The sequence below is a fragment of the Betta splendens genome, chromosome 21 (genome assembly GCF_900634795.4).
Source record: "Betta splendens chromosome 21, fBetSpl5.4, whole genome shotgun sequence".
In the NCBI taxonomy this organism is placed as follows: Eukaryota; Metazoa; Chordata; class Actinopteri; order Anabantiformes; family Osphronemidae; genus Betta; species Betta splendens.
The window spans coordinates 5,610,029-5,629,423 of NC_040899.1; the positions used below are offsets into that span (position 1 = coordinate 5,610,029).

Here is a 19,395-nt window from a genome sequence, read left to right on the forward strand (position 1 = left end):
GAACAAACAGCGACTTCAGTGGGAACCTCGGGCATGAAACAGGCCTGACAGGTTTTGACATATCGACTGAGCTCAAGTGTCCTTTCTGTGCATCTGTAAGAGCAGAGAATCGCCAGCACGATGCTCTGAAATAACTTCTTTTCCCAGTTCTTGCTCAGATTTCAAGCACATTTAATTCTGATTGGCTGCAAATGAGCGCGTGGAACTTTTTTTGAAAGATTCCTCCCCCGAAGACCCGGGCGGACGCCAGCTGCTGTATTCTTCATAGCTGACTGCCGGGCTGGAGGGACGGAGCGGGCACAGCTCCCCCCTCAGGGACCCCCAGTGCCTAAATCACTGTTTGACACTCGATTTGGTTCGGATGAATGCTCGGCATTCGTATTTACATTCTGACGGGTCTCCGCAGAGACAGGAAATGAAAGTCTCATATCCTTAATCATTGAATGGAATACAAAACCTTTGCCTCTGCTCCAGCGCACACTAAGCGGAATGAAAGACTTTCACTCTTAAGGGCAAATGGAAATTTTCTGCAGCTTTTTTTATTAGTATGCCCCGTCTCACCTTTCCCTCAAATGAAGTCTGACCATGTGCAAACGATGCTCACTGATGAATTCCTGCTGTCTTAATTAAACGCCGGTGCGACATTTATTAACGCAGCGGCGTTTCTCTCCGTTGATGGACTTGACCACGAACTCCACAGTTGGGAAAAAGAGTGATTTACTCATAAACCCCCTGTTGCATCCGCCCCCTCCCCCTCTACTGTCTGCTCGCCATCCCATCATTACCTGGGCTCACCGTTAAACCCTGTGAGCCCGCTGGATTCATGCACAAAGCCTGAGTTCATCCGCGCGTTTGCCTTGTTAGCTCGCTAATGGTCTGCCTGTTTGCTCTGGGTTATCATAAAAACATCACTTACGTCCGTTCGTCTCTAAATTCAATTTCATGCTCTCCTGAGCTGATGCGGTGCCGCATGTCCTTAGCGGGAGGAGACGTGAGGGGGGGTTCCAGCATTCCTGCGTCACACGTCTGCACGTTCGCACAGGAACATCTGGACACATTTTGCTATTTCGGCGCAGATGCAGCATGACCCGAAACACGGCTGGGGTTGAAAGCAGCAGGCAAATTATTCAGGAGCAAAATCGAATCGACGTCAGAGGATTAGAGCAAATTCATTTCAGTGTCACTGCCCACCTGTTTGCGACTGGGAATAATTCCAGCACAAATACCTGCTGAAAAAGTTCCACAGACAACGTGATGATGGAACACAGCTAATGAAAACACCTCCTCGAGCAGGCGGCACATTTATTGCTATGACTCTAATCTTTGTCTGCTTTGATTCAACCCCCCCCCCCCCCCCCCCCCACACACACACACACACACATTAAGCCTCCTCATTGTTGTCATGGTTACCATAGTCTTTGCAGCCTCTTTGATTTTTCCATCTTTAGCATGATACTAATCGTTTTATTCTGCCCGCTCGCCCCAGGAGCTCCACTTACAGTATTGACAAACTCAGCCGTCTGCCAATCAGGAAACCGAACCGTCCTCCAGCCGCGACTCAATTGCCTTCTGTCGAGATTAGTCTCCGCAGTGTGACATGGCCCCGGGCCTGTTAATAATCCCGCTCCTTAATTAACAGCGCCGCTAAGCCAGGCGGCGTGCCATCGCCCCACACTTCAGCGCTCCAAGATGTTTTTCTAAATCACTGATTGATTTCCAAGAGGCTTTTTCACTTCGCGGCTCCGCGTGAATCGTACCTTTTCACGTTTCTCGCGGTTCGAAATAACTGGAGTTCGAGTATATTTCGCTCATTATCGAGCCGCCGCCCGCAGCCGGTTGGCTTGGAAACGAATGTCACCCTCTGTTACTTCACACACTAACTGAAGGGGAGGAAACGGTCATTCACAGGGGTCAAGTATCAGCGTGTGAGGCTCCTGGAGGCTGGATGCAGGACGCAGGTCCAGACTCCAGGAATCCACTGCTCTGGAATAAGAAACACTGATGTGATCTTCTTCACATGTGCATTTTTAGACTAACTGAGCCGTCGACTCGCCTGCAGGCTGACGTTACCTTTACACGGAGCCAGCGACTGCTTCCTCATCGCCCCCATTGCTGATGCTGAACCGAGCTAACTAGGATAACGCCTTCCGCTGGATGTAGAGAAATGAGAGGACGCCTGTTTTTTACATCTGAGGCTCAGCTTGAACACAACAGATGCAAAGCTGATTATGACCACCAGCTTTTCTTAAACGCTCTGAATCATGGGAGAAAACACCAAAGGTGGATTTGCAGACGTTACTTTGTGTCCAGATCTTGTTTTATCTCACATCTTTCATCTTTGTGCCCGTTAATCCTTCGGTGGCCTTTCGTAATCTCCACCCCCCGCCGGCCTCCCTTCCTTGCTGAGTGGCAGCTGTTGACCTCTGCCGTGGAGACGGATTTAACCGTGGCTCGTCGGCGCTGAGTTCTGTGGCTGCAGGCTGTCTGCCGGCTTCCAGCTGGAGCTCAGCTGCTGAAGGCGGCGTTACTCTTTCCAGAGCGCCTCCCGTGGTCTTCCTGACAAACTGTTTCCATTCTAATGAGTGATCGATACCTGTAATACGCCCCCCCCCCCCATCTGGCCTCCTCCCGCACCCGCACGCCTTGCATCGGGTCAATAGGAGCCCAGGTGGAGCTGATTAGCCGGCTAAGTGAGCAGCGGGATGCTGTTTGCTCACCTCAGCGCTGTTCAGGGTGGTGCTGAGGGCAGAACCCGCCGCCTCGCTCGTCTTCTAGCCTGATCAGGGCACAGCTGGGGCACGACGGCAGAAACATCTGTTCTCTGGCTGAAAAGGGGGAACGAGGGGACATGGAGCTGCTTTAACCAAAGCCAGTCATGTTTAAACATGCGCGGGACTAGAATCTACTGCTGTGTAAGTGCACTGACGAGTGACTGTCACTCACTGCCGGCTCCTCGTTTCCATCGGGTCATTACATCATTTTATATAATTATATAATTGATCATGTTCCCTGATGGCGTCAAAGGAGACGGAGCCAAGCTTCCCGGCAGCTCTCTTCACCGCACCTGCAATTTAAATAGATCCCCAATCACGCTGCAGTGAAAAGGTCAACGGCACCATTGCACTTTACTGATAATCGCGTCTCAGACGCGGCCCTGAATCAGCGACTGGCGCTGACGAACGCGGCGTCGCCGGCTCCTTCTGAACGCCTCGCGGTTAAACGTGTGATGGATCAGGATTTCCTCCAGCTGAGACGCTGGCGCACACGTTTGGACAGAAGAGAGGTCGTTTTAATAGAGGAGCGCTTTCATTGGGTCACGATTGTGAGATGAGCTAAAGATTTCCTCCAAGAAATGAATGTGCAGGATTGTTACGATGACTTTATTAAAGCCAAACCCCTTCTGCAGCAGCAGCAGCAACGCGTTAACCAAACGCTGAAATGAAAGGAAATGAAAAAGCATGAGATCTGACCACACTGAGAGAACTGTTCTAGGAAACAGAGGCCGGTAATTAGGCCTAATTCAATGGACATCCACACCAATTTTCGAGTACATTAATTGTAAGGGTTAGGCTGCACAGCACATGGGTCGGTCTCCTAGAAATGAGCATTAATTCAGCCTGAACTGGCTCCAGTCGAGCTGTCGATGGCGTCTCAAGCACTCGTCGGCCTCAATGCTGTTTTTTTACATTATTCTGGTGTTTATTATAGAAAGACTTCAGGTCGTATTAAATAAGTAGTGGGCTTTAAACTACAATTCCACGCTCAGGATGCTGGCGAGCGCTGTCTGCACCATGACGAGCGTCTCTGGGAGCCGTCAGGAAGGTTTCCTTCTCGTCAGCCTGAGCGCCTGGCGCCTTTGATCAGGGGCCGAAATCAAACATTTCCAGACCTCTTTGGCTTTTGAAGAGCAACAAAGGCGAGAGCATGTGAGCGAGCAGGAAACGAGCCCGACTGCAACCCGAACCCGGGTTGTTCCAGGACCGCTCCTAGATCCGGGTCAGTGTGTCTCACCGTAGCCCCACAGAGAGAACCAGTACCGCTCCAAGTAGCCGACCTTTGACCCCGTGACCTTTGAAAATCAAACCATGTGCCTCAACCTACAGCTCGTTGAAGCTGAGGGGAACAAAAAGCGACAGTCTTTCTCAGTCTGATGATTGATTTTCCAATTACTCCCCTGTGCTGACATGATGCGCTCCAGACTCTGACAGGTGTCGTGCTAAATGTGAGGAATCGCAGGTGGGGGTCACGTGACAGAACGTCAAACACACAGGAGTTCGTCAAGGCTCTAGATTAAATTATTGATCAGAGACATGCAGCTCCTGAGTGTGTGGGTCATCTGTGGTTTATTAGATCCTCCTGGACAGTCACATTCAAACTGGTTTTACCTACTAAACTATACTAAGACGTATATTTGAGTAATTGAAGCTCAGTCGTCTTTTCAGACCACCCAGTCCACTTATCACAACCCCCTCACGACAACAGGCTGCAGATTTGTTGCCGTTATTTCTCACCGAACGCCATCCTTCACTGGCCTTTCTATTCCCAGTAGAATATCCCTGAATGGCCTCCGAGTGATCGGTGCTTCGTGGTGAAGAGGGGACGCGCTGAGAGGAACCACCTGTCGCGCTGCGGTTATTTACAGCCAGGTATCGTCCTCACCAGGAGACGAGCGCATTAATAAGTGACAGCTCAGCCTCCCGAAGGCGACGTGGACGCACTCCACGGGAGGTGGATGAGCCCACAGCCGAGTGGAACCCGTGTCACCGTAGTTTTGGCGGCTGATAAAACAAAGTGCATATTAGCGACGGCTTTAAATGTAGTCATCGGCGTTTGAACAATTTATCACAGGCTCTTCAGCGTTTTCGGGAGCGGGAGCCGTAAATCACATCCACGGAGCCCGAGCTCAGCCGGCGTTTGACTCTGCGTTACTGACGGAGAGCGACGCGCAGCTGAAGGTTCGTGTGTGAGCCGCGCCACCGCTCCGCTGACGGAACGTGCGCTGCCAGAAGACCTTCTGCAGCGTAATATACATATTCTCTGAACAAAAGGGCTCATGAATAATCTCCACCACAACAACAGGGCTTTTAATAGCATCGTGTCACAGACAGACAGGCAGGCAGACAGACGGGGGTCTGACTGCACATGAGCAACAATAACCGAGGATATTACATGCAGTTGCTATATTGGATATTTAAATATATAATAGTGGCCTTGTTATTTTAAATTCATATTAACAGACGCTTCCACTGGTTAAATGTGCCGGTGGAGTCTGTCAGGCAGAGAGTGTCATAAAGAAATTAAATCTCTAAAGGACAAGGGTGACCACTAAGTGGACCGAGTCCTTGACAGCAGCGGCCTGTTAATTGGATCTGATCCCACTCACGGTCCACGGCGCACGTGTGAATGACTGCATCACTGGTGATTATTCCAGTGTTTACTGTACACGTGTAACCAGACAGTTTAAGCAGCTCCAGCGAGTCCTTTGAGCCCAGAACATCTGGAACGAGCAACGCTCCCCACAACAAACAACACATGGGACACGTTGAGCCAGTATGTGCTGTGTCTTTTAATTAAAGGCTCATTTGACCCAGTTATCTAATAAGCACATCTGTCGAAATCCCTCAGACAGATGTGGCTTTAACAAAGCTAGAATCACCGTGGAGACTGAACGCGATCACGCACGCTGCACCGCAGACTTCCCGCACCGCTCAGTCTGTATTTGTGCGCCGCTGACAGCGCTTCCCGCGTTTAAATGCTCCGTCTGACGCACATGTGCGGCCCGCGTTGCGCGTCTCCGAGCCTGATGTAATTCCTCCGAGGAAAAAACCCGCTCTCCTCGCCGCATAAGCACGACATTTAAAGCGAGAGCGAGCGGAGCGAGGTGCGTTACGCGTTGGCATCGCGTCCCCGTCGGCAGGTATTGATTTAGCGCGGCTTACGTAACATCTGTAGGGGCCTCCGTCAGCTCCGCCGCTGTTTATTCTGCCGCTTCAAACGCAGGCTTGTCAGACAGACAGCGAGCAGACGAGCGACGCAGCGAGGCTCAAAGCGCGTGCATGGAATCACCTGTGAGACGTCTCCCCTCGCCGCGTCTCGCTGCGGAACCGACGTGACAGATACAGATGTTGTGCTGCGTTTTATCGGCTGTCACGTCGCTCGTGTCAGGCCGTGGGTCGTGGGATTTATTTTCTCGCGGCCATGCGGGCTTCATTAGTGTTAATGACGAACAGGCTCGTTCAGAAAAACAGGAGAGACGACGCAGAGGGTTGTGAGTGGACGTGAAGGGAGCACAGAGCAGAACACGAGGCCCGTCTGCGGTTCCTCCCACAAAGGATCACAATCCAGTGGAAATTCCCCTCAGATACGATCCCCCCCAAACGTGTGTTTATGTTTCAATCACATCTCAGACTCAGGTTTGCGTTTAAAGTATCGGACTCTTCCAGACTAAGCTATTCTTGGACGGACTTTATGTGAAACTGCAAATTATCTCCAGTCTGTGGATGAGTTGAGCTCCGCGGACCGTCGTGTCCTCAGCGCGTCCGCCCAACAGAAATGTGCGAACGCCAGCAAAACTAAGCAAAAGCTTTTTGCCTAATCGTCCCGTGACAACGTGCTTTCGAGCCTCACGGGTTCCACGACGCACGTTTAATATGGGATGAATGAAGGGACTGAGGGTGCCGTCAGTGTTTACGCGCTGAGTTCACATCATTTCAGCTGGGAGGGAGCTCACAAATCAGTGTTAATGGCTAAAAAGCAGCCACAAGATGCTGTGGTTCACGCACCAGCCTGTAATTTGACCTCCTCCGTCACAACAATTTAAATCCTTCCATTAAACCGACGTTTTAAAGCGAGGATGTGAAAAGCTCCGTTGGACGAGGCAGAGTTCATCCTGTGTGTTCTGTACGTATGCAGAAATAAAGAAATAATTCCCATTAGTCGTCTTGATTATGGCTTAGACTCACAGCAAAGTACTGCATCCTCACAGGCCCTGGTCCTATTTCTAAACTCTGACGCAGGCGTCTGATTTGCACTTAAATCATTATTTATGCTTCTGGACTCTGTAATTTCCTGTAGACAAAAAAGCCAAAGCCAGATGTGGAGTCTGCAGCCGTGGCTCCGGTGCCCACTGTGGACAACCGCCTTCATGCAGACGCAGGGATGAGCAGATGACCCAGACCTGGGCGTCTTAGAAGGACGCGTGAGCGGCAGAACCGCCAAATGCACGGAGCACTCAGAGGAAATGCCTTAATGTGCGACAGCGGCCTCCGCACGCGAGGCGGTTTTTAGGGACGCGGCGCAAAGAGCATTTTCTGTCTGATTACTGTAATTTCCTGAAAGAACTGAGCCGGCGTTGGCAGGTGGGAGTCTTAATGGCCACGTGGATGGATGGAGCAGCATCTCACCTCAGCTGATCGGGACACGTTACATTAGTCACAAAAGGCTGTGTGTGGAACTGAAGCAAAGGAGGTGCGACAAAATAAGAGCGCAGCAAACTAATTATCTTCTCGCTCATTCATTTTGATCATTTTTTTATTAATTTAGTGGTAAACTCAACTTTTTGTTTCAGAAAACGTCTTTCTCTCCGTTTAATATGTTATTGAACCTAAAGGTCAGGAACTGTTAACACGAGCCTTTTCATGTCGTGATGCACGAAAGTGGAGCTGAGCTCCTGTCGTTAAGTCAACTTTGAAACGAGTTTTGGACTGAGAATGTAATTAGAATGATGAAGCTCCAGTCCAGAGCTGCTGTTGTGATGTGCTAATGAAACCGGCTTTGATCTGAAATAACTGCGGATGCTGAAACGCGTCCCGGCCCCAAACAGAGCAGGTCAGAGAGCTCCACACGGAGCGTCACAGGTCAGAACAGGAGGAACGTTCTCCGTCCATGTTCCCGCGCTCCTTCATCTGGATTCTGCTTCATTCATTTGTTCTGGCCTCTATTATTTCACAGGAAAATGTTGCATTTCCATCTTCCTCAGACGTCTTCGCCAGGAGAATATGAGTGATTGTCAGATCCCATCATTTCTGTTCATATCATCTGACTGTATCTCACAACTCAATAGACTCATGTTCACATTCATTGAGCTGTTCCACAGTGTTGGATGAGCTGTAGTGTTCAAGGATCACAGTTATTTAACAACACGTGGAGTCCTGGAAAGAGAACCTTCAAGATGTGAGCAAAGCCAGGAGTTTTCAGCATCTGGCAACTGACTTCACTGATACATGTTAACTGGCACATCTGGGGACACTGGACCCAAATCAAACCACATTAATGTGCATATTTATTCAGACACGGGGACAATTCCCAAGTGACCAATCTTTGAAGCGCCGTTGTTTGCTGCACTGCAAATAATAATGCGGCGCACGAGTAAAACTGAGATGCCATTCTGCTATTGGACTCCAAATTGTGATTTCTTATCATTTAATGCACATTTTAGATAACAGGCACCCCTGGGCACGTACAAAACCCTGCTGTCTATTCATTTCTCCCTCTGAACAATGGGATTGCGTGTGTGTGTGTGTGTGTGTGTGTGTGTGTGTGTGTGTGTGTGTGTGTGTGTGTGTGTGTGTGTGTGTGTGTGTGTGTGTGTGTTCAAGTAGTCTGAGGAGTTTCTTGTGCTGTGGATGGCACCGCATTGGTCCAGGGCGTTACTCTGTGTCTGGACCAGCAAATAAGCATCACTGTCTGGTGTGTTAACACATCTAAGACCCCAACATCAAAGAATTGCACCATGAGCCCATTTTAAAGCTGCATCAACGCTGGCAGCAGAACATCGGCTTGTCACGCGTCACCGTTGTCTTTGTGACAGCGAAATCGCTTCCAGATGTGCGGGCGGCGCATGAGAAGCGTTTCCATGTGTCCACGCAGCACCGAGGCAGATGCCTCCGTCGGAGCAGCTGCTGCCGGTTCTGCCGCTACTTCGAGCAGCTGGGTTATTGACGGCAGATCCGTCGGCCGGGGCCGCGCGCTGGCGCCGGTGCTGAGGCGAGCAGCGGGTCCACATGTTCGCTGGGGATCGGGATCGAGGCCACAGTGAAGCTGGTGTGAGTCACCGGTGCTGTGGCCTAAACGCATGCTCGCCACCATTCCAGGTCCGGTCCACTGCTGCCAAACAGAACCCCCCGCACTGAGCTCGCCCCGCGCCCGCGTGCAGCGTCTGGCAGGCTCGCGCTTCCTGTTTGTGTGCAGCTGGACCCTTTGATTATTTACACTTGAAACGACAACGGCATTGTGCGTGCACAGCTGCAGTATTTGCATGCGGCCGAATTTGTGTGACAAAACGGCTCCTTCTGAAATATTTACATACAAACTGGATCCGGATTTGCAGTTGGGCCTCCTGTGCTCGCACGCATCAATAAGAGGTGATCTCGGGCAGACCACCGCTCACTATCACATGGGTTCTGCATATCTGGCATAGATGGTGGGCAACAGGCTGAGAACAGCAGAGTAGAAGATTTTATTGTATTTGTACAGGTTAAACAAACACATCTCTAGCACATACACTGACAGTCATGTCATCGGAGCCTATGACGTAACACGGACTTGGCCGGAGACGTGGTCTTGGAGCTCAGAAGTAACGGTGACGCTGAATACTAACGGACGCTCGTCTGCTGCGCTCGCGCATCACTTGAGTCAGACGCGGGCGAAACAATGACGTGCAGGTCTATAAAATGGACATGACGGTGTTTTCCTGGCGCCGTCCACGCGCCGGGGCCTTCGGACGCCGAACATCCAAGTTGCATAATCGTCTCTGGACACGCTGTCACGGTCGCTCGTGCGTGGATGCAGTCGTGGGTCAGCAGCCTCACCTCGCGTGTTAATGCTGATTGCAATCGTCCCAATTAAAACATTTAACGCAATGCTAAAGTTAAGAACTGTCTATTTACATCGCCGGTTTATACGCGGTGCTAGTTACTCCCGACAAAACACATATTCAGTGTAGCTCGTCCAGATCTTGTCCTCGTTCGGGTCGTTGCTGGTGTACGCGCACGTGCCCGTGGAGCTGCACGCCACCATGTGGAAGCCCACCTCCGTCAGCCGGTCGAACGCCTGCTCCAGGAAGTTGTACTTGAGATAGTAGCGGGACGTGTAGCGCTCCGGGGGCCGGTCCGGGTCCCGGCTCTCGTTCAGCGTGTCCCCGAACACTTCCTTGGCCAGAGACGTCTTCCCGCACACCGTGATGCGCGCCACCCTCCTGAACTTGGCGTCGGTTTGGATGTCCCTGCCGATGGTGTAGGAGCCGCGGTAGCCTATGGTGATGTAGCCCGACTTCCTGGAGTCCAGGGACGGGGAGCGCACGGCCCCGCCGACCGACGCCGTGCGTAAAGCGTCCGCGGCGCCGGAGGGGCCGCACTGAGGCGCGCCTTCGTCCGTGTCGCTCTGACTGATCTCCTCGCTGATTGAATTGTCCTTGCTCATGCGGGGGCTGAGGCGCTTGGCGAGGTCCCGCAGCTGGAAGAAGTCCGCCTCCCGCTGGAGTCGACTTTTCTCGGGGAAGTAGTCCGGGAGGACCAGGTTGAGGTCCCGGAGGTAGTCGAGGATGTAGCGGAACAAGAAGCCGTCCCTGTCCAGGAAGAAGCGCCCCTTGCTGTCTCTCGCCAACTCCTTGGGCGACTTCTTGCTGAACATGTCCCACAGGAGCGAGTCTGGGACGGCGACCAGAGTTTTGTGCCTGGTGACGTAAACCTGCCCGCCGACGTTCAGCTCGACCACCTCGGAGAACAGGGAGCTGGAGTCGCCGCAGGGGGCCGCGCCGCGCTCGGTGTCGGCCAGTGCCATCGTCTCTCCGAGCAGCAGCACTGATGCGGGATCCGCGGATTCACTGAGCAACTAAGTGGCAGCGGCTTGTTTATGAAGGCTGGGCTGCGCGTGCGTGATGGGTGGGGGTTAAGCGTTACTACTGAACGCCCGAGCTGTCATTAAACGTGGCCTGGTGGTCCCGTAAACACAGGGAGGAAGGAGCCGCGTCTCGCCAACGTGGATTTACGCGCCATTTACGTTTTCTTGACGCATACAATGTAATTTAATATTATAAATATTCCAACCACAACATATAAAATGAGATTAAGCGTCTCCCCCCATCATCAAACCTGCAGTTTGCCTAAGTTCCAGCAAGCAATGCTCAAAATATTTGGGAAGAGCGCCACCCACAGGAACTCTAGAGAAAACGCTCTCTCTCTCTCTCTCTCTCTCTCTATCTCTCTCTAAAAACACTGGATTTCTTGCAAAAGTCTGTAACTTGCTCAAAATCTTTAGTTCATCTCTCAAAACTAAGTTTTTATGTCATTGAACGTGTCAGTGGCAGCAGAATATCAAGTCCTTGTGTCTACGGACAAGACAGTCAAGTTACTTAGTCATGTTGTCTATATTACTGTGTACTTTAAAGGGAGGTTCTGACATAAACTATGGCTAAAGTTTGATGAACATTACTGTAAAATGTTTGATTGCAAGAGAGTGGACAATGGCAGCCTAGAGGGTCATTTGTATATGTGGCTGGTGATCATAACCTTTCCATCCTGATGCCTGATGATGTTGGAGTGATGAAAACTCACATTGTCCCAAACTATCACACACTTTGGGAGGTGATCTCCACTCTGACCCCTCTCTTCTTCAGGGATGAGATCTCTGTAGAGAGTTTCTAGAAAGGTGCTGCTCTGTGTTGTATGGACCAATTATGGGAATATGAGTAAGCACACCATGGTCTGGTGTTGACAACTTGGTCAACCATTTTGCAGTTATAGACTTATACGATGAACTAATGACTAGATGTTTTGAGGAGTAAGACTAATGCACAGTGAACTATATAGTACATTTTGATCAGAATGACATAAACAATTGATAATGCAGCAAAGAGCAGAGAATTGTACATAATCATTTGCATTGATGTACCAAAGCATTTGCAACTTGTTCAAAGTAGTGAGAAACTGCTTATATGATGTGCACATGTGACATCATGATGTGAAGATTGAACAAATAGTTTTGAGAATTTCATTATGATCTGAGAATTGTACTAAAGCCACTGAAAAAAACTGTAATTTTTACAAGTCCATGAATAATTTGTTTGGTTTTGTTGATGAGTTGTGCTATGGAAACATTATTTGCATAGATTGCGTGATAGATGATGAATTGGTCTTTAGCTCTTTTTTGTATAATGTCAGTTTTTACTAGTATTTAATGATTTCTTATTATTTATTCATTCCTGCACTGTGGTTATAATATTGTAAATTGTTAGTTGCTGAACTGCTGCTTATTTGAATGTTATTTAAACTGGACAATTAAAGTTTTATTAAAAAAGGAAAATCTCTCTCTCTCTCTCTCTCTCTCTCTCTCTCTCACACACACACACACACACACATACACACACACAAATTAAAACAACGCTAATAACGTAAACCATGGAGGTGCGATGCAAAGATCCCAAAATCCTCAAGTTGCCTCTGTCGTCCCTTCCTCTCCGTGGGGGGTTCTCTCTGGTCCCATCACCAGGAACAGTGAACGTCAAGAGAGGGAACACAGCTCCTCCTCGGTTTGGGAGTCAGAGAGGAGCCAGTTTCAGGGGGGTCCAGTCAGAAACAACCACAGAACAGACAAACAGAAATGTGTCAGATACACAAAACGGATGTACGGCAAGACAGAAGAGTTTAATTGCCTACATTCAATCTAATCATAACAAGGCACAAGCTGTATAATAACAGTGCAGGATAAGAAAGGAACAATTTTTCCATTACACTAGTTCAAATGATTAAAGCTGACTCACACTGTAGTACAGTACGTCATAGACAGCTGACAGGAGTTGACAAGACACACACAAATAAAGTATTTAAAACGAATAAAGTGGAAGAACTATAATCAACATTACATGAAATACTACAAATTCAATAATAAAACGTTTCTAAGTAAGAGGCCATTAACATTATTGTGACTGACAAAAATCTGCCGCTATTAACAAACAATGATGATGATAAATGTGGAACATGAAAATAAAGGTAGAAAACATCAGATGGAGCCTGGAAAGCCCTAAAACACAGTGTGTCATGTCTCTCAGATCACACAGCTGCTCGTCATGCCGCTGACTTGTATCATTTCCCTGTTCAGAACTTTTCCAGACATGTTGAAATATGTTCACAACAAAAGTCACCAGAAAATCAAAAACAGGTTGTGAAAGCAAACATGTCAGCTTCATGTGTTTTATTCTGTGTGGTTCTTTATGTCTGTACAGTTCGTTCAAATAAGCTTTACAATAGCAAAAAATGCAGATGCCAGCAATTCGGCCAATTTGTCAACACAGTGAAAAACCACATGTAGTCATTGTGAAAGTTCCCACTTCTGAGTCGTGTGTTTTTACCCACTTTGGGAAATTTAGGAAGCAGCCTCCAGACGGGGCAGTCGCCTATAAAAGGCTGGTGCTCCTGGACGTCCTGACATTCAAAGACGCCGCTGACCGATTCTAGCGATGCTCCGCAAGGTACTGGGCTCTATGACACAGAGGTTCCACCAGTGACCGTCTGAAAAGCATTACAGACACTCACATTCCACACATTCACACCCTGAGCCTTTGGGACTGACTGAGCCCGTTTCACCCCTCCAGGGAATCACACAGAGCTTCGGCGCCGCCGTCCACGCGCTCGGCGCCTCTCATCTGACCGACGGCGCGGTCGCCAGGAGCAAACGGATGATGCTGGACAGCCTGGGAGTGGGGCTGCTGGGCACCAGGACGGACGTCTTCAACAAGGCCCTCCGGTACAGTCAGGTACGCGGAGACGCGTCACACCAGGACTCTGATCGGCTGCTGCTTTTCACTGTGAGCTCTTGAAGTAGGTGCAGTCATCTCTCTGCCTGCAGACGTTCGTGTCGAAGGAGAGGAGCAGCGTTTGGGGCCGGTCAGACATACGTCTCCCTCCTCATTACGCTGCCTTTGTCAATGGCGTTGCTGTAAGTTGGTTTGAAGCATAACGATGATGCCTGAGGATGAACCGCGGAGCAGCTCATGTGTCTCCATGAGCAGGTTCACTCCATGGACTTCGATGACACCTGGCACCCTGCTACTCACCCCTCGGGGGCCGTGCTCCCCGCTCTGCTGGCTCTGGCAGAGGCGCTGCCCAGGCGGCCGTCGGGTCGGGAGCTGCTGCTGGCTTTTAACGTGGGCATCGAGGTGCAGGGGAGACTGCTGAGGTTCTCCAAAGAGGCCTGCAACATCCCCGAGAGGTGGTGTAATCCATTCAGCCAATTGAGCCGGAGGCAGGCGGTTACTAACCGTGGACCCTGTTGTCCTTTCAGGTTCCACCCTCCCAGCGTGGTTGGAGTGATGGGAAGTGCTGCAGCCTCGGCCAAGCTCCTCAACCTGTCCCCGGCTCAGTGTGGTCACGCTCTGGCTATCGCGGCCTCCTCTGCCGGGGCCCCGTTGGCCAACACTGCCACACAAACCAAGCCGCTGCACATAGGCAATGCCGCTCGAAGGGGCCTGGAAGCCGCTCAGCTGGCCGAGCTCGGACTGGAGGGCAACCCGGCCGTGCTGGACTTGGACTGTGGCTTCGGGGTTTACTACAAAGACTACAGTCCTTCCCCGATGGCAGACGCTGCTTCCAGTGGGTTCAGGTGGATTCTGGAGGACCAGGATGTGGCCATCAAGCGCATCCCTGCTCACCTGGGCATGCACTGGGTTGTGGATGCCGCTCTGGAGGCCCGTGCAAAACTCGAAAGCACATGTGGGGGCCTTGACCTCGGCCAGATCCGGCGCGTCACGCTGCGAGTGCCTCCGTCAAAGTACATCAACTGCCCACTGCCTGCGAGCGAGCACCAGGCCAGGCACTCGTTCCAGTTCAACGGCTGCTCCGCTCTGCTGGACAACAAAGTGACAGTGGCGTCCTTCAGCGAAGCTCAAATCCAGCGTCCTGCTCTGCAGGAGCTTCTGTCCAAAGTGAAGGTGGAGACGCCTGAAGACAACCACCCCAGCTTCAACCAGATGTACTGCGAGGTGGAGATAGAGACGCAGCAGGGGCAGAGCTCCGCAGCCAGATGTGACACCTTTTACGGCCACTGGAGGAAGCCGCTGAGTCACAGAGACCTGGTGGACAAGTTCAGGGCCAACGCTTCGTCAGTGCTGTGCGCGGAGGGAGTGGAGGGAGTGATTGATGTCATCGGAAGCATTGAAAACGAGAGCGAATGCGCAACGTTGAGTTCATATCTGAGAATGACAAGCACCCCCCCCAAGCAGTTCTACGGCACACGGCTTGTGTAGTGGGTGATCCTGTACAGCATGTAATATAGTTTATAAAGCAAATATTTGAAGTATTTTTTTCTGAAATAAAGTGAACTGAACAGTGAACGCTTCTATTTTATTTATTTCAACTTTAAATCTTGGACTCTACACTATGATACAAAGCTCATCGACGCCGCGGTTTAATTCAATTAAGCAAGTTTCAGCACATTCTGCACCATGGAGCCGATCCCATCAAATATCTCGTGGATGGGCGCGTGGCACATGAAGGCGCACGTGGTCACCAGCTTGTTCTTCTCGTCCACGTGGCTCTCGCCGACGCTCTTGCTCACGTGCTTGCATCCCAGTTGGTTGATGGCGGCTGCAGTGTCTGTGGTGTCGGGGTATCTACAGGGCGGACAAAAAAAAGAAAAAAAACATTGCATTGCAGGAAAATGTAGAGGCTGGATACAAATACAGCGACAGCTCCTGCTCACTTGTCGTCCTTCTCGACGCCGACGGTGACCTCGCAGCCGGGAAACACCTTGGCGGCCAGAACAGGCGAGATGCAGCAGAGGCCGATGGGTTTGCCCTCGCCGCGGAACGCCTGCAGCGCCGCCTTCACCTCGTCGTTGACGGAGCAGTCCTTCCCCTGCACAGCCCACGTGCACAGGTTCTTGGCTGCTCCGAACCCACCTGGAACACAGCCATGGTTTAAAACGATTCAGTTCTTTTGTTTTTTTCAGCATATTATAATGACACAGGCGAGTGAGGCAGGTTTAAAGGCTATTATGATAAGGTCATGGTCAAGGTCAAACCTGGGAATATGACGGCGTCGTGGTCCTTCACGCTGAGCTTAGACAGGTCCTGAATGTCCCCACGGGCCAGCCTGGCGCTCTCCACCAGCACGTTCCTCTTCTCCTGGGACGGTTCGCCTTTCAGGTGGTCCACCACATGCATCTGCTCAATGTTGGGCGCAAACATGTTCACCTGTGGTGGAGACAATTCAAGGTGAGGCCAGTATTTGTGTGGGCTCAACAAACCAAAACATGACTGTTTGCAACAGATCTTAAGAAAAGAGAGGAAATCAAGGCACGCTGCAGCTTTGCCACATATGCAAGTTGTGAGGAAATTGGATGAAATTTTTACTTTGCTTCATATGAACTTTTAGTACAGTTTTCCACAGACTGTGGCTCATGTACGTTTACAGAGGAAGTATCTTCAAAACCTTTATTATAAAGAGAACAGGTTTAAACAAACGTCTGTTTTGTAAGCGTCCTCTCCTCTGCTGCTATACTAGATGTGCTCAAGTGCACAAATATTTTATCTATTAATAGTTAAAAGTAGTTAAATGCAGAAGGTCGGGCCCGCGGTTTATTCAGTAAACCTGCAGCGTAAATAGGCAACTTTGCGTCTCACAAACACGGGCACCAGCAGTAAATCGAGCTTCTAACACCGCCACAGAACCCCGTTCAACCACAACAGACGCGCTCGCAGGTAAAAAGGCGCAAACTCACACTTGCGCCTCCTCTGCTCAGGTGAACCAAAACGGCGGAGGCCTCGTGGATCTCACTGCCGTCATACACCCCGCAGCCCGCCAGCACCACGGCCACGCGTTTGCCCATGTGTGAGGAGTAAAACGCCTTATTCACGCTCTGAATGGCGCTTCGTGTCAGCAGGTTGCGGCCACAGTGCTGCACCAAGCTGAGCATGGCGGACTGTCACGGGAGACGACGCCCCCTTCTTCTTCGCTTTCTTTTACAGGCCGTGCCCTCAGCGCCGTTGCTGCTTTAGCGCCACCTGGCGTCCAAACCTAACCACCCTGCTTTGAAAACAAGAAAGTGAAAAGCATTCACCTGCATTCGCCTAAAAGAAATAACTAAATTAAAGGCTCTGCGTATATTTCCCACATAATCCCAAAAATCATAAGAACCAGAGCCCAGACTCCGCTTATAGTCGCTTCACTCACTTCCTGGTTCTCTCGTGATGCTGCGTTAGCAACAAAACCACGTGACCGTCAACAGGGAAGTCAGTGCAGGAAGAATCTCGGGAGGGATGTTTTCGCTCTATCCCGTGTTTTGTTGACTCCGACATGGTTCGTTTGGACTTTGTGCTGGCTTTAAACCTGCTCCTGTGTCTTCATGGTGCAGCTCGGTTCGGGGATCGTGGGCGGCAGCAGTGGCCGGTTCCCTACAGGTACGAAGCGTTCAGATCCGCCCGTCATGTGACGGGTGTTTCCAGCGGTTAGAGACACACTTTTGTATTCATATTTATGTCCATCAGCTGCTGTTATTTAATGAGTGTATGGATTAACATTAATGCATGTTGGCAAGTTGTGGCTGGTGGGTCTTGTAGTTCTGATGGTGGCTCGGTAGAACTTGTATGCTCCTTCTGTCATAAACAGGCGGTTTGATCGTCGCCCTCCTGCGGACTCTTACTGTGAAGCTCTCTATCCGTTCTGTCCCACCGGAGACCGGGACGGACGGATTCCCTACATGAGAGATACTGACGTAATATCGATTTATCGATTACAAACACCTGTGTGGGAATTTAAGTTTGGAGATCTGCTGGGGAAGTTTGTAAGTATTGGCTTTATGAATAACTAGATCCAAAATGGAGCAGCTGCGCCACTGTATTTATAGAAGCACAGCCCACGGTGGATGTGATGGTTCTGTTCACAGCATATCATGCATGATGCCGTCGGGTTCAGCAGTTCGGAGACGGCAGCGAACTACACCATGGAGTGGTATGAGCTCTTTCAGCTGGGTAACTGCACCTTCCCTCACCTCAGACCTGAGCTGCACCCACCTTTCTGGTGCAACCAGGGAGCTGCCTGCTTCTACCAAGGCATCGATGACTTGCACTGGTCTCAAAATGGCACCTTGGAGAAAATAGGGGAAATAACAGGTAAGACTTTACATGTGATATGATTGAGGGTCGATCATTGTAGAGAAGAGTGAGGAAATGGGAAGACACCAGTGTTTTTTCACCAGGGAGCAAGTTCAATGACTTGGCCAAGTGGGTCCAGGACGACAACCGGACAGGGATCTACTACGAGACGTGGGCGGTCCGCTCCGATCCCGGCCCGAACGCCACCGTCTGGTTCGAGTCGTACGACTGCTCCCAGTTCGTCCACCGCACGTACAGGAAGCTGAAAGAGCTGGGAGCCAAACTCTCCAGCCCATCACAAACCAACTACACCAAGATCTACCTGTACAGCGGAGAGCCCACGTACCTCGGCAACGACAGCGCCATATTCGGACAGCCGGCGCTGAAGAATCTGGCCCTGGACATCCGTAGCTTCTACCACACATTCAGGCCGCACCAGTCTGTCCTAGACTTTGCTGTCAGCCTGTTGGAGGCTTATAAAAAGGTTGTGTTGGACAAGAGCTTCTACCTCTACTACAACTTTGAGTACTGGCACCTGCCAATGAAGCCTCCCTATGTCCAGATCACATATGAAGAGGTGCCTTTGCCCTAATGGTGCTTGGTTATGTACAAACCAAACACTGCTCAGCCAAAAATAAAATCACCCTTTGGATTCTGATGATCAAAATTAAATAGCAACGCAGATGTCATGGGAGATCTTGTTCCAGACCTGGACTAGGACAGGCTTGTGGTTTCCCTGAATTTTGGTCTTGACCAAAGTCAAATTCTTTCAGTTGCTCTGAAGCTCTCATCCCAGTGCCTCATCAGTTAGTCTTCCAAGGTCACCAGACCTTCACCAAACCAGTCATGCTCAGTGATGTTACTGGCACAATGTTTACTAATGTCTCCAACCTATCATGTGCATAAGCTAATAAGCTAATTGCATGCATAAGCTGAATAAGCTAATTCAGTAAAGAGAACAAGCACCAGTGGTTGGAAGCTTCGTCAGCACACCAGCCTCAGGGAGTCACTTTCTGACAGTTTGCTCAGAAACAGACACTAGAAACAGATTTACCTTGCTACTCGTTAACTACATGGAGCAGTGTTTATAAGCAATAAGAGCATCAAGCTTTTATAAATGTTTGTCCCAGTTGTGTGTAAAATAATTTTAAAGAAGGTCTATATTTGTATCACGCTATGCTGCACTGTCTCACAACTAGAACTATATTTGGAGTTTGAGTCATTATCATCTTTGTACACGATTAATTAAAAACTTTCCTCATCTTTTACGTGTGCATTTAGAGCATTTAATTATTTTATTGTGCACTTCA

General features: G+C 50.1%; 4 protein-coding genes across 5 annotated transcripts; 2 read left to right on the forward strand and 2 right to left on the reverse strand.

Annotated features, from left to right (window-relative positions):
- Window positions 1-9,434: 9,434 nt before the first annotated feature.
- On the reverse strand, window positions 9,435-11,092 carry kctd12.1 (potassium channel tetramerisation domain containing 12.1). The gene has a single exon (XM_029137818.3). It carries the CDS (start codon window positions 10,777-10,779, stop codon window positions 9,913-9,915), a length of 867 nt encoding a protein of 288 aa, XP_028993651.1. The 5' UTR covers window positions 10,780-11,092; the 3' UTR covers window positions 9,435-9,912.
- Window positions 11,093-13,321: 2,229 nt separating this feature from the next.
- On the forward strand, window positions 13,322-15,325 carry acod1 (aconitate decarboxylase 1). 2 transcript variants are annotated; one of them, XM_029137055.3, is made up of 5 exons: window positions 13,322-13,465; window positions 13,589-13,750; window positions 13,843-13,932; window positions 14,006-14,205; window positions 14,278-15,325. In XM_029137055.3, exons 1-5 carry the CDS (start codon window positions 13,454-13,456, stop codon window positions 15,236-15,238), a joined length of 1,425 nt encoding a protein of 474 aa, XP_028992888.1. In that variant the 5' UTR covers window positions 13,322-13,453; the 3' UTR covers window positions 15,239-15,325. The 2 variants fall into 2 exon arrangements, with proteins under 2 accessions (XP_028992888.1, XP_028992887.1); XM_029137054.3 differs by having other exon boundaries at window positions 14,006-15,325.
- On the reverse strand, window positions 15,324-16,939 carry zgc:162944 (uncharacterized protein LOC569993 homolog). Its single transcript, XM_029137060.3, has 4 exons — window positions 16,714-16,939; window positions 16,015-16,186; window positions 15,694-15,892; window positions 15,324-15,604 (listed from the first exon to the last, which is right to left on the reverse strand). The coding sequence occupies exons 1-4, from the start codon at window positions 16,906-16,908 to the stop codon at window positions 15,409-15,411; spliced, it is 762 nt and encodes a 253-aa protein (XP_028992893.1). The 5' UTR covers window positions 16,909-16,939; the 3' UTR covers window positions 15,324-15,408.
- A 249-nt stretch (window positions 16,940-17,188) lies between these two features.
- Window positions 17,189-19,353, forward strand: cln5 (CLN5 intracellular trafficking protein). The gene is made up of 4 exons (XM_029137059.3): window positions 17,189-17,392; window positions 17,601-17,775; window positions 17,878-18,103; window positions 18,190-19,353. Exons 1-4 carry the CDS (start codon window positions 17,289-17,291, stop codon window positions 18,675-18,677), a joined length of 993 nt encoding a protein of 330 aa, XP_028992892.1. The 5' UTR covers window positions 17,189-17,288; the 3' UTR covers window positions 18,678-19,353.
- Window positions 19,354-19,395: the final 42 nt, after the last annotated feature.

What these genes read in the sequence shown, in the direction of transcription:
- kctd12.1 (XM_029137818.3), bottom strand. Translation starts at nt 10,779, where the DNA reads ATGGCACTGGCCGACACCGAGCGCGGCGCGGCCCCCTGCGGCGACTCC.
- acod1 (XM_029137054.3), top strand. An exon ending in AGGCCCTCCGGTACAGTCAG is followed by an intron (nt 13,751 to 13,842) that starts GTACGCGGAGAC and finishes CTCTGCCTGCAG; the next exon opens with ACGTTCGTGTCGAAGGAGAG. An exon ending in CCTTTGTCAATGGCGTTGCT is followed by an intron (nt 13,933 to 14,005) that starts GTAAGTTGGTTT and finishes CTCCATGAGCAG; the next exon opens with GTTCACTCCATGGACTTCGA.
- zgc:162944 (XM_029137060.3), bottom strand. Translation starts at nt 16,908, where the DNA reads ATGCTCAGCTTGGTGCAGCACTGTGGCCGCAACCTGCTGACACGAAGC. An exon ending in TGAGCAGAGGAGGCGCAAGT is followed by an intron (nt 16,187 to 16,713) that starts GTGAGTTTGCGC and finishes TCTCCACCACAG; the next exon opens with GTGAACATGTTTGCGCCCAA. An exon ending in CGACGCCGTCATATTCCCAG is followed by an intron (nt 15,893 to 16,014) that starts GTTTGACCTTGA and finishes GCTGTGTTCCAG; the next exon opens with GTGGGTTCGGAGCAGCCAAG.
- cln5 (XM_029137059.3), top strand. Translation starts at nt 17,289, where the DNA reads ATGGTTCGTTTGGACTTTGTGCTGGCTTTAAACCTGCTCCTGTGTCTT. An exon ending in GAGATCTGCTGGGGAAGTTT is followed by an intron (nt 17,776 to 17,877) that starts GTAAGTATTGGC and finishes TTCTGTTCACAG; the next exon opens with CATATCATGCATGATGCCGT. An exon ending in GAAAATAGGGGAAATAACAG is followed by an intron (nt 18,104 to 18,189) that starts GTAAGACTTTAC and finishes TTTTTTCACCAG; the next exon opens with GGAGCAAGTTCAATGACTTG.